The 13028-nt window shown below is 42.1% G+C and overlaps 1 protein-coding gene and 1 pseudogene across 1 annotated transcript in view; one reads left to right on the forward strand and one right to left on the reverse strand.

Moving 5' to 3' along the window:
* The window catches only part of PARVA (parvin alpha), a 158867-nt gene extending 158510 nt beyond the window's left edge, over nt 1–357 (reverse strand). Inside the window, exon 1 of the mRNA XM_043971298.1 lies at nt 55–357. Coding sequence (XP_043827233.1) covers nt 55–190 — 136 coding nt within the window. The 5' untranslated portion in view covers nt 191–357. The remainder of the gene's footprint in view (nt 1–54) is intronic.
* Nucleotides 189–6319, forward strand: LOC122731983 (annotated as a pseudogene).
* Nucleotides 6320–13028: the final 6709 nt, after the last annotated feature.

The following is a 13028-nucleotide window of genomic DNA, read 5'->3' on the forward strand; positions in this document are numbered from 1 at the left end:
GAGCTGGGGGGGAGGCGGGGAGCCCCTGGGAGCGGAGTCCCGCTCCCTACTCACCCTCCTTGGCTTTCTTCCTCCGGGCCAGAGTTCCTCCAAGTTTCCCCAAGAAGGAGTCATCTTTTTTTCGGGACGGGGGAGATTTGGGGGTGGGAGATTTGGGGGCCGAGGGCGACTTCTGCGGGGAGGTTGCCATGGCGGGGAGCGCAGAGCGGAGCTCCGGGAGGGTCTGGCCGGGTCGGACTGGGGCGCACAGAAGGAGAAGGCGGCCGGGCAGGCGGCGGCGGCGGAGACTGAAGCTGCCCCTTTCCAAACGGAAGCGGAATTATTTCAAGCATTTGAGGCAGCTCTCGCTCTCCTTTCCCTTCCCTCGTTCCCTCCCTCACTCCCTCCCTCCCTCCCGCCCGCCTTCCCAAGAAGTTTGCCTGGCCCCTGGTTCTAGCACTCAGTGTCCCTGGCTGGGCCGGGCTAGACCAGGCCACCAATGCTCACCTAGAGCAGGTAGGAGCCCCAGCCAGCCTCTGCCCCAGGAAACTCATTTGTTTCTTACCCAAACCCAGAACTTTTCAGTAGTGGACCTGCACTCATCAAGCATAAGGGCATTCATTACTTAACCCTTCGGGCCCCTTCTCCCCACCCCCCAGCCTCAATAGTTGGAAGACCTGGGTTCAAGTTCTGCCTATGATACCTGTTGGGGCCATTCTCAGGTCTTTATTGGCTCTCTTGTCTTCTTCTCTGGCTCCAATAAGATCCTAGCCTGGGGGAACTTGTTTGAGCACCTGAACCTTCTGTTGACCCACAGGAAATACCATAGCAGCCATGCAGACATTCAATAGCAAGAGCCTGTGATCTGATCAGATTGCTTTAGCTCTAGCCATTCTTTCAGAAGTCGCACAAGCCTGTATTCATCTCTGCACTGAAGGCTTTGGAATAGATAACCTCCAAAGACCCTTCCAGTTCAAACAATGTTTTAAAAAATATATTAAATTTCAAGAGTTCCAGCTGTGACTTCAACCTTGAAGATATTCAGTGAACTCTATGGGGAGCTTGTGATAAGCCAGAAGCTATGGTTGCCCCAGGCTCCAGATGTAACAGCATCTGATTCCTGAATTTCCTGTTGGGTCAAGTTAAGAAAGGAATTCTATTTCATCCTTTTTTTCCTCTTTGCTTCTCTCTCTTGAAAAGCCCACTCACCCTCAGAGCTTACCTTAGCACAGTTTCAGGATCAATAGCTCTTGTCCCGACTTCTCTCTCAAGATTCATTTCTAGGAGCCACTGGCTTAGGGGAGACTTGGGTTCAAGTCCCAGCTATGACACATATAGAGTAAATATAATGGGAAAGGAATAGGATGGAGGGAAACAGTTATGATGATTGATTATAATGGCAAAATGTATGGTACCTACTTTGCTAGACTAGTGTGAAGAAAATTCTTTGTCAAGTTTAAGATACTATATAAAAATTATGATGAATAGGAAGCTATCAGAAAAACCTGGAAACACCTACATGAATTGAAGCAGAGTGAAATGTACTGTATACAAAATAACAGCAATAGTGTAAGATGATGTGCTGGGAAGGACCCAGTTATTTTCAGCAATGCAATATAACTCCAAAGGACTTATGAAAATTGCAATCTATCTACAGAGAAAGAACTGATGGTATCTGAAAACAGATTGAAGCATAATTCTTTTTGATAGTTCCTTAATCTGAAGTTTTGTTTTTATCTGTTTTCTCTCACAACCTAGCTAATGTGAAGATGTTTTCCATAACTACTCATGTATAACTTATATTGATTGAATTGCTTGAGTTCTTGGGGATGGGCGGTGGGAAGGGAGGGAGGAAGAGAAGTCGGAACACAAAGTTTTGAAAAATTGATGTTGGGCAGCTAGGTGGTACAGTGGATAAAGCACAGGCCCTGGGCGCACCTAGGTGGTGAAGTGGATAGAGCACCGGCCCTGGAGTCAGGAGGACCTGAGTTCAAATCTGGCCTCAGACACTTAACACTTACTAGCTGTGTGACCCTGGGCAAGTCACTTAACCCCATTTGCCTTGACCAAAAAAAAAAAAAAAAAAGCACAGGCCCTGGATTTAGGAGGACCTGAGTTCAAATCCAGCTTCAGACACTTGACACTTACTAGCTGTGTGACCCTGGGCAAGTCACAACCCCAATTGCCCTCACCCTCCCCCCAACAAAATTGATGTCAAAATTTGTTTTTACATGTGATTTGGAAAATAAAATTCTAAATACGTATGACACATTTTAGATTCCTGACGTTGGGCAAGTCCCTTCTCTTGGCTTCATTTTCTTATGCTTATAAAATCAGAGGGTTATACTGTTGCAGATCCTTTTTATTTTTAAAGTAATAAACATTTTTATTTATAGTTTTGAATTCCAATTTTTATCCTTCTTTCCCTCCCTCCTTCCCCTACCCTCTCCTTGAGGTGGCAAGCAATCAGATATGGGTTATACATGTATGATTACATAAACCATTACCATATTAGTCATTTTGTATGAGAAAACTTGAATAAAAGAAAAAAATGAAAGTGAAAAATAGCATGCTTCAGACTGTGTTCAGTCAATATCAGTTCTTTCTTTGGAGGTGGATAGTATGTTTCATCAATAGTCCTTTGGGATTGTCTTGAATGATTGTATTGTTGAGAATGGTTAAGTCTTTCACAGTTCTTCATCAAACAATATTGCTGTCTCTGTGCACAATGTTCTCTTGGTTCTGCTCTCTTCATTATACATTAGTTCATACAAGTCTTCCCAGGACTTTCTGCTTGTCATTTCTTATAGCACAATAATATTACATCACCATCATATACCATAGCTTGCTTAGGCATTCCCCAAATGATGGGCATTCCTTTGATTTCCAATTCTTAGCCACCACAAAAAGCTGCTATAAATATTTTTGTACAAATAGGTCTTTTTTTTTTCTCTTGGGGGATGTCTTTGGGATATAAACCTAGTAGTGGTATTGCTGGATCAAAGTGTATACAAAGTTGTATAACCTTTGGGCATAGTTCCATATTGCTCTCCAGAATTGGTTGGATCTTTTCACAACTCCACCAACAGTGGATTAGCATCCCAGTTTTCCCACATCCCCACTAACATCCAATATTTTCCATTTTTGTTATATTTGCTGTGCAGATAAGTGTGAGGTGACACCTCAGAGTTGTTTTAATTACATTGCTCAATTCGAAGAAGGCTTTGTAACAAGTGCTGCCTTAACAACTTTAGGAAAAGACTCAAATGGTTCTGATGTGGGGCTGATAAATTTGACTCAGAACAAGTAGTCCCAACTAAAACTACAGGGTCTGCCCCATCCATGGATTACAACTATGATGCTATTTTTCTTAGACTATTGCTCTTCATTCTGTAATAGATTCCATAATGACAGCATTGTCTCCATGTGCTCTATTAGCTATTGATAACCTTCATTTCATAAGAGACACTTAGCAGAACAGAAGATTTTCATTTGTGCAGCTGCTTTCAACAACGGATCCTTTTCAGCTACTAGAGGTGCTACATAAAAAGTCTTCAAACTCCACTGACTATTGACAGAAAAAACATTTAGAGTAGATTTTGCCCAAAGTGCCTCCAAAAGATTTGGTTTTCCCAGATGGTAGCAGGGTCAGCACCTTTTCTGTGGCTGGCATGGCCAACACTGTAGCTCAGTCTTAGAGTGGAGAAGGTGGCAATATAAACCACAGGAATAGCTCATTTTATTGTGCTTTGCTTTATTGCACTTCACAGATATTGAGTTTTTAACAAATTGAAAGTTTGCAGCAACCCTGCATTGGTACTCTTTTTCCAACAGTGCGTGCTCATATTTGTATCTCTGTGCCACATTTTGAGAATTCTTGCAATATTTCCATTTTTTTCATTATTATGTCTGTTATGGTCATCTGTGCTCACTGATCTTTGATGTTGCTACTATAAATGTTTTGGGTGCCACAAACTGTACCCATGTAAGACAGCAAACAATAGATAAATGTGTGTGTTCTGACTGCTCCACCAACTAGTTGTTCCCTTTTCTCTCTCTCTCCCTCTCCTTGGGCCTCCTTATTTCCCGAAACCCAACAATGTTGAAGAATATTACATAAAGTTAGTTGATAGAACAGCAGCAGGGTCTGAGAGGATTGACTCTAATTTTGAAAGAAATTCTACTGTGGGTGCAGGCTATCAAACAGCATCAATGCTACAGAGAAATCTTGTGAAAGGAAGGGTCAGTTGATGTAGCAAACTTCATTGTTGTCTTACTTTAAGATATTGCCACAGGGGCATCTAGGTGGCACAGTAGATAGAGCACCGGCCCTGGAGTCAGGAGTACCTGAGTTCAAATCTGGCCTCAGACACTTAACACTTACTATCTGTGTGACCCTGGGCAAGTCACTTAACCCCAATTGCCTCACTAAAAAACAAAACAAAACAAAAGAAAACAAACACAAAGATATTGCCACAGCTCCTCCAGACCTCAGCAACCATGACCTTGAGCAGTCAGCAACCATCAACACACTCCATGAGTAAAAAGATTATGACTCGAGGAAGGCTCAAATGACAGTTAGCATTTTTTTTAAAGTAATAAAGTATTTTGGGGGGGCGGGGCAATGAAGGTTAAGTGACTTGCCCAGGGTCACACAGCTAGTAAGTGTCAAGTGTCAGAGGCTGGATTTGAACTCAGGTCCTCCTGAATCCAGGGCTGGTGCTTTATCTACTGTGCCACCTAGTTGCCCCCAGTAATAAAGTATTTTTAATTAGTGTGTATTTTTTTAGACAAAATACTATTGTACACTTAATACACTACAGCATAGTGTAAGCATAACTTTTATATGTACTAGGAAACCAAAAAGTTTGTGTGACTTGCTTTATTGTGATATTCGCTTTATCTCTGAGGTATGCCTGAACAATTACCTCTAGCCAGACCAAGATGGCCAGGCACAGAATGCCCAGTATTCACCAAGTTATCAGCAGTTTTACCAGCAACAAGCAGGGGAAATGGAGAATGATACATCTACTGTACCAGGCGTGGAGGTCACCACCACTTCAGCAGCTGTAGTATGCCAGTCTCCAAATGTATAATTAAACCACCAATTGACCTGATTCTCCATACCATTCCTTGACCCAGTAGTATCTTTACTGGGTTGGAGAGAAGGAGGCCTATGCGCCGGCAGAAGAGTATGTAGCCCCAAAACAAACTTATCTGTCTTCCACCAAAGAAGGGAAAGAAAGAAAGTTGAAGAGCAAGATGTCACAACACAATGCCAAAGACATGGTACATTGAGCTAAAAGCTTAAAAGGAAACTTCAAGAATAGCTTCTAGCCTGTCAATTCCTTGAGGGAGAAAGAGAAGAGAAATTCAGCAGCAGCAGACGCTGGCTTTGCTCTTTTTGAGAAGAACAGAACTTTGACTGAAAGATAGCTGCTTATTCCAGAGCTGGTGAAAAATGGAGAATCCACTCAAACGTGATCTAATTGCTGCTTATAACGGGGATAGTGATAATGAGGAAGAACTGATGGGAAGAATTTAAAGTGAAGAAAAAAATTACTGTCTACTCTGTAGAAGGCAATATCCCAGCAAAGCTCCTTAATTAGATAACAACTCTCTGACTTACATAAGCAAAACATGAATCTCTATAGATGATCTAGATTGTCAGCTTGGCAACTAGGTGGGGCAGTGGATAGAATGCTTGGCCTGGAGTCAGGAAGATCTGAGTTCAAATTCGGCTTCCTAGCTGGGTGACCCTGGGCAAGTCACATAACCCTCTTTGCCTCTGTTTTCTCATCTGCAAAATGAGCTGGAGAAAGAAATGGCAAATCCTCCAGGGTCTTTGCCAAGAAAACTCTAAATGGGGTCACAAAGGGTGAAAAATGACAGAAGAACAAAAAAGACTGAGCAAGAACTAGAGGCTTTGCAAGTAAGAGGGAGAAAGGAAGAGAGAAAGGGAGAGAGAGAGAGAGACAGAGAGAGAAGAAGTATCAAGATCAAGCTGCAGAAAAATGAGAGAAATATGGAGCCTCAGAACCTCCAGAACTCAAACAAGAGAAGCAGTTTGATGCTGGCCCTGTTAATTATAAACAGCCTACTTAGGATGGCATTGACCATAGTAATATTGGCAATAAAAAGCTACAGGCCAAGGGATAGAGGGAAACATTCAGGTTTGGGGAGGCAACATCAAGGCATCACAGGCCCCATTGAGGCTCAAACATGAATGAAAGGAGCTGGTTTGGGAGTGAAAGGCAGCTACTATGGTGGGTCAACTGCAGATTCTTACAGGGATGCCATCTGGACAGCTGTGTTTGCTTGGTTCACTGAGATGGAATGAGAAGCATTACCTTGCTCAGCACCTTATGGATGCTGATAGCTGATGAAGAACGCCACTTCCTTCTGCAGAATTGACTTACAACCTGTATTCTCAGGAGCACTGCTAGTGCTAGTAATGGTAAAGGACAAACCATTTTACTCCCTTGGGGATTTTTCTTCCTTCTCAAAGGTTTTCCCATAGGTCGGTTATATGGGGAATGGCCTTCTTTTGTGCTGAAGGGATCATGGGCAGACTTGGAGAGTAATTCCCTGTCTTTTATCTTATTATACATTACTGTAACTTACTATTTTGTATGTGTGCAGACTATGTTGTAGTATTACTATACTCTTCTGGTTCACTGTAGATGTTGAAAGATGTTAGATGTTAACACTTTCATCTCACCTATGTTTTTTTTTTTCCAGAAGCTTTGTGTCTGTTTTACACAATATACCTTTGTTCATATATTTTGAGGATTTTTCAGTATAGTTTCCAATTCTGGCTCCTTTATTTAATTTATTTGTTTATTCATTCATTCATTTATTTATTTAATTTGTTGGTGAGGCAATTGGGATTAAGGGACTTTCCCAGGGTCACATAGCTAGTAAGTGTCAAGTGTCTGAGGTTGGATTTGAACTCAGGTCCTCCTGACTCCAGGGCCGGTGCTCTAGCCACTGTACCACCTAGCTGCCCCCTAATTCTGGCTCCTTAAAAATATAAGAGGAATGCCCCATGACTATACCCCAATAATTTAACACACCTGGACTTCTCTCTAGACTCAATTGGGCATATAAACTAGATATAAACAAGGCCTTGATCTTTCCATCAGTCAAAGACATTTTTACCAGGCTTAAAAAAGTCCTGATACTGGAAGGAGTAAAGGCCCTTGGATGAAGTGAAATGATGCCCACGTAGGTAGTATGTTGGTATTGTCTGAAAAGATTCAGTCATACTCTTTGGTTTTGGTATAAGATAACAGACCAGTTCAGAACTCTGGTACTTCCAGTGGTGAGCAAGGAGAGAGAGCAGTTCCAGCCAAGCCCCCTGAGAGGAATTGCTTGTGGAAGAGAGGGGATAGCTAGAGGAGTAGAGCCTCATTCTCGACTCTCATCCTTTCACCAGAAGAGGACCTCATAAATATCAGAGGATTTGGACTTCTCATAAGTCTCCTAGCAACATCCATTAACTTCACTTATCCTTCTCAAACTACTGTTCTAATACACATCTGTTCACTGCTGAAGTTCTCACATGAGTAATATATATTCCTCACCTCATCTCCTCAGCACCCACGTCACTCCTTAACCTTGCAACCTCAGGCTTCTCTCAAGTGTAAAAAAACTTTGCTCCAAGGTTACCACGCCCTCTTTCTTGCCAAATCCAAAGGTCTTTTCACATTTACCTTCTCCTAGAGCTTTCTTTGTAGGTCAACACTGTTGAATACCCACTTCTTTTCAAAACTTCCTCTTCCCTTATCTTCCCTGACAATTGATGGTCCTTATTGCTCCTGATTACTCATCCCTTCCCTTCCCTGGCTTCTCTTGCTGATTGTATCCCTTTTCTGCTGGTATCTCCCAAGATTCTATCCTGGACCTTCTGCTATTTTCTCTAAATTCTCTTCCTTAAGTGAATTCATCCAATTTTCAGGGTTGCAACTATCACATAAATATATTCCTCAGGGGGTATCCAACCCTTTCACTGATGAGTAAACTGAAACCCAAACAGTTTAAGTGACTTGCCCAATAAGTGGTAGAATCAGGGAGAAACTTGCAGACTCTCAAAGTAATAAGAAAAAGATGGTAAAGTCTTTATAGAGTTCTCATAGTTTTCTGGGGAAGAGGTACCTTCTCAGCTCAGTTGCCAATAATTTTCATTTTGTTGTTGTTCTTCTTCTTCATTGGCCAGATTTGAACTCAGGTTCTCTTGACTCCAGGGCTGGTGTCTATCCACTTTGCCACCTTGTTGCCCCTCAGTTGCCAATAATTTTCAATACTGTCCTAGTCACAGGAATCAAGGGAACAATCGAGAGTTAATGCATCACACATATCCATTAACATGGAGCCAAAACACACATCTCATGGAATAGAGTCAGTCTCCAGATCAGCAGATTAGAGAGGGCTTGCCCTGATAACCTAATTTACAGAGTCAAAAGATTCCACTTTGGCTACTTACTGCTTATGTGACCTTCAAGAAATCATCTAGCCTCTTTAAGCTTCTACTTCCTCGGCTGTAAAATCATAGGTTAGACTAGAATAATCTGTAAGGTTTCTTCAGCTCTAATTCCTATGGTCCTATAATTAGACTGAGAATAAATCTAATTTAGTCGGAACATAGAGTGTACGCAGGACAATTGTGTGAACTAAGGCTGGACAGGTAGGTTGGAGTTAAATTATGGCGGACTTCAAAAGCCAGCATCATGACCTTTTTCTATGTTCAGTAGGCAATGGGTAGGTGCCAGCTATTTTTGACTAGAGAAATGACATGGTTATTCCTACCTACAGATTAGAGGGGTTATTTGGGCATTGGTAAGAAAGGTAGATTAGAAAAGGAGGTAGAAAGCCAACAGAAGGCTATGGCAGGAGTCTAGGTGAGAAGAGATGAGGATCTGAACTCCATTCATTGTCAAGGGAGTTGAAAATAGGATCTAGGTGTGAGAGATGGCAGCAACAAGAATTGGTATTTCACTGGACACTTGGAATGAGGAAGAGAAGTCAGTGGTAAATGGGAGAATGGTGGCACCATCAACAGAAATGGAGTTGTTTGAGGATTTGGGAGAGTTGGTGACATCGGTTTAAGTGAAGCTGAGTTTGAGATGCTGACCAACCAGACAGGTGGATATGTCCAGCAGGCATTTATAGGTTCAAGATCAGAGCTCTAGGGTAGATGCTGGGGATGGAGAAACAAGTGTGGGAATCATCTGCATAGAGGTAATAATTGGAAAGCATGGGAGGAAATGAGATTACAAGGAAGAGAGTGGAGGGGATGAAAAGTGAGATGTGAGAAGAGGGGAGGAGAAGGAAGGGAATGAGAAAGGAGACAGAATCTTGGGAAGCATGTATGTTTTGGGTTATGGGGAAGATGAGAGGATAGGTATAAAGGCAAATATATGATGAGATGAAGAGTAGATGGATGAGTAAGCTCATAGCAGATGTTGAAGATCCTCTCTCACAATTATTCAATGAAGGTCTGGAGGTGAAGGCATTGAAAAAAGTGGAGAACATCAAGCATGATTGCTAGGATGAACAACAACTAGGGACCAAATGGAATGCCAAGCAACCAGAAGGGTCCAAATGAAGTTGGGCAATACAAATATGTTTTGGACTAGTTCTGCCTGATTAACTATAAATGTCATCCTCCAGCAACTCACTGTGGCTGGAACTGGAGAAGAGAAAGGGGATGTGGGTTTGATCCAGAGTGACAAATAAACCAAGCAACCTCAATGGGATATTCTGGAAAGTGAAAAAGGGTCAGTGAGAGAGGCAAGAAGAGATGAATAAAAGGATTGCCAAGCAACAAGGATGGGGCAATTGAATTGTGTTTAGGACTAGGTCTGCCTTCAGTAACTCACTGTGGCTGCAGCAGGAGCAGAAAAAACAGACAGTGGGTTGAGCCAGGGTTAAGAATAAAACCACTAGGTTTAATGGAAAATTCTGAGGGTGACCAGTGTCCATGAAATCCTGACTGGAGAGGGAGTTGTTTTTTCCCCAAAAAAACATAACATCTTTGTGCCTCAGACCTCTCCCTAAGCATAGCTACTAAGTCTCAGACAGATTTCAGTGTATGTGTGTAGCTGAGTGTAGGTAAAGGCTTCCCATACTGGGATTTCTTTATGCTGACAGCATTGAAGATTCTTTGTGTATTCTTTTGGTGACTTGGTCTTCAGTTATACATGACCTTGGGAAGTATACATTCCTGTGGTAGACCAAGTACATTTAATTTTTAGGAAGGAATTCACAAGGTACTTCCTGTTGTTATTGCTGTTTCCTTAGGTCATAAAGTAGTGAGTTCCCTATCCCCAGCAATCTCCAAGCAAAAGCTGGATGGCCTCTTGTCAGGGATGTTTAGAAGAGATTCCTGTTAAGGTGCAGATTAATTTTTCAGAGAATCTGTGCTCTCATGTATAAAGCCATTCTCTTCAGCTGTGCAAATGATATCCCATCCGTGCTAGAGTCGAACAATATCTGTCCCATGTGACTTCCCTTAGCCTTCCACAAATCCTCCTTAGGGAATTCACCCAATGTGATGGAGGTCTTCTTCTAGGGCATGTGTACCATACCAGTGCAGCCATCACATTGTCCATCCTGGATCCCTCACTCTCACTACACAATTAGCCCACCTCCCTTTCTGATCATGTATACCCTGGATAATATCTGATCTGGATAATTACAATCTCAGATTATCATCATGATAATAATCTGAATGATATATTTCATGCTACTTTCTGTCCAACAGTCATTTTTAGTAATATGTTTCAGACTACGTATACCCTTGGGAGATGGCATGGTAGAATGGGAAGAAAAATGGACCTCAAAGTCAAGAATACCTGGGTTAATGTCCTACCACTGACATATCCTGGCTCTGTGATTGGCCAAGTCACTTAAACTCTTGTTGTCTCAAGTAATTCTCTAAGGCTTGAAAACAACTTGAAACATATCAACTTGAAAAATAATTATCTATCTGCATTGCTATAGGGAGTTTTCTTACTAGGAGTTCCCTATACTAGTAAAATCACAGGACCAGGCCATACCCCTACTCTTCACCTTGCTAAAAATTAGCCCACCATACTTCCTTCCATTGTCTGTTTGGGTCACTGACAATTTCATTTCTTTGGAGATTACAATATTCTATGATTTAAAGTCATAGCATATCATCAGAAGTTTACCAGTGTTGAATAGATGGTGTTTGGCTTTGATGAGTAGCTAGGATCATTGAAAATATTATACAATTTCCCAAATTCAACGCAGTTGATTTTCATACTTAATTTTATAGTAGGACTACCCACATGTCTACAACAGTTGCTCCTAGTCAGCCTTCACACTTCATTCTCTGCCCTTGCCCCTTTCAGCCACACACACAGCCTGATGCCTGGGAAAATTCTACTTGAGGCCAAACCCCTGTGGACAATGATAACTAACCTCAACTCATTCTTCAATAACTAACTTACTTCTACACCATCAAATTCTCCTCATCCCAGTGATTCTGAACTTCTGGTTGCCACTGTTCAAACCTCATTCTCCACCCCACCATTGATGGCTCACTTATTCTCATCCCATTTTACCCAACCCCTTCCCCCCACCATCCTACTCTAAAGCTACCCAACCCTTCCACTTGTACTCTCTGAAATTCCTGTTCTATAAATGGCAAACTACCTTTCATCTAACCTCTTTGCTTTAACATTATCTTCATCTTCTTGCACTCACTGAAATCTGGATCCTTCCTGATGATAGTTTCCCTCGGTACCCTTTGTAGCACTGGTTATACTTCCACTCATCCCCCAACTCATTGGTTATGCTGGGGAAATTCGAATAGCTCTTGCACTTCATTACAATGTTCAGGTTCACCCTCTACTCCCATCACTCAGTAACCTCTTTTCCTTTGAAGTTCATTCAATCCATATTTATTACCCATTGAGATTCTGGTGGCTGCTGTATACTGACTTCTAGAACACTTCCTTTCCTTCCCCAATGAGTTCAGTGCTTACCTCAGTTTTTCTCTCCTTCCCAAACCATGGTCTCATACTAGGGGACTTCAACACACTCACACAGAGATGGATAGATGGATGGATGGATAGATGGATGGATGGATGGATGGATGGATGGATGGATGGATGGATGGATGGATGGATGGATGGAAAGATAGATAGATAGATAGATAGATAGATAGATAGATAGATAGATAGATAGATAGATAGATAGATAGTCTTTCCAATGCCCCAACTTTTCTATTCCTTAACTTACTCATTTCCCATGACCTAGTCCTTGACCCCACAAGTGACCCACATCCATATTCATGAACTCTGAAATTCCTCTATCTGATCATGACCTGTTGTCATTCCTCTCTCAGGGCTTGGCAACTCCAAACCCAGTTCTTCCTCCTTACCACAACCTCCAATCCCTCTATCCCTCACTTCTTTCCCAGGCTATCTCCCCTACACTGGCTATATACTTGCTTCCTTTCTCCACACTGACCCCTTCATGAATCAGTTCAACTATAAACTCTCCTCTTACCTCAAGTCCCTTGTTCCTTAATCCTATCAAAGATCTTTCCTGGCCAAATTCCAATCTTAGATTACTCCCACCATCTACTGACTTAGCTCTTATGTGCTGCCGGATAAAGACAGAGAAAATAAAGAAATTGTACTGAGTGAGCCCACTACAAATTTATTACATAATCTCAACTGGGCCCTCATGCTGCAAGGTAATCCTTTTATACCTCTCTAATAAATTTACTATCCCACTCACCTCTGCAGCTTTTCCAAGCCTTTCCATTCCTCCTCACACTTCCCATAGCTCCCCCTTACCACCACCTCATCTAAGAACCTTGCCTCATATTTTCCTGAAGAAATCAAATCCATTCACTGACAGCTTTCTCTTCTTGGCTCCTCTTTGTCTCATCACTCAGACACCTTCTGCTGCTTTTTCTTCCTTCATTCCTGTTTCACATGAATAGGTGTCCTTTCACCTTGTTGAGACAAACATCTTGAAATGCCTCGGGGATCCCATTCCATTCCCCTTCC

This window comes from Dromiciops gliroides, chromosome 6 (assembly GCF_019393635.1).
Source record: "Dromiciops gliroides isolate mDroGli1 chromosome 6, mDroGli1.pri, whole genome shotgun sequence".
Classification (NCBI taxonomy): Eukaryota; Metazoa; Chordata; class Mammalia; order Microbiotheria; family Microbiotheriidae; genus Dromiciops; species Dromiciops gliroides.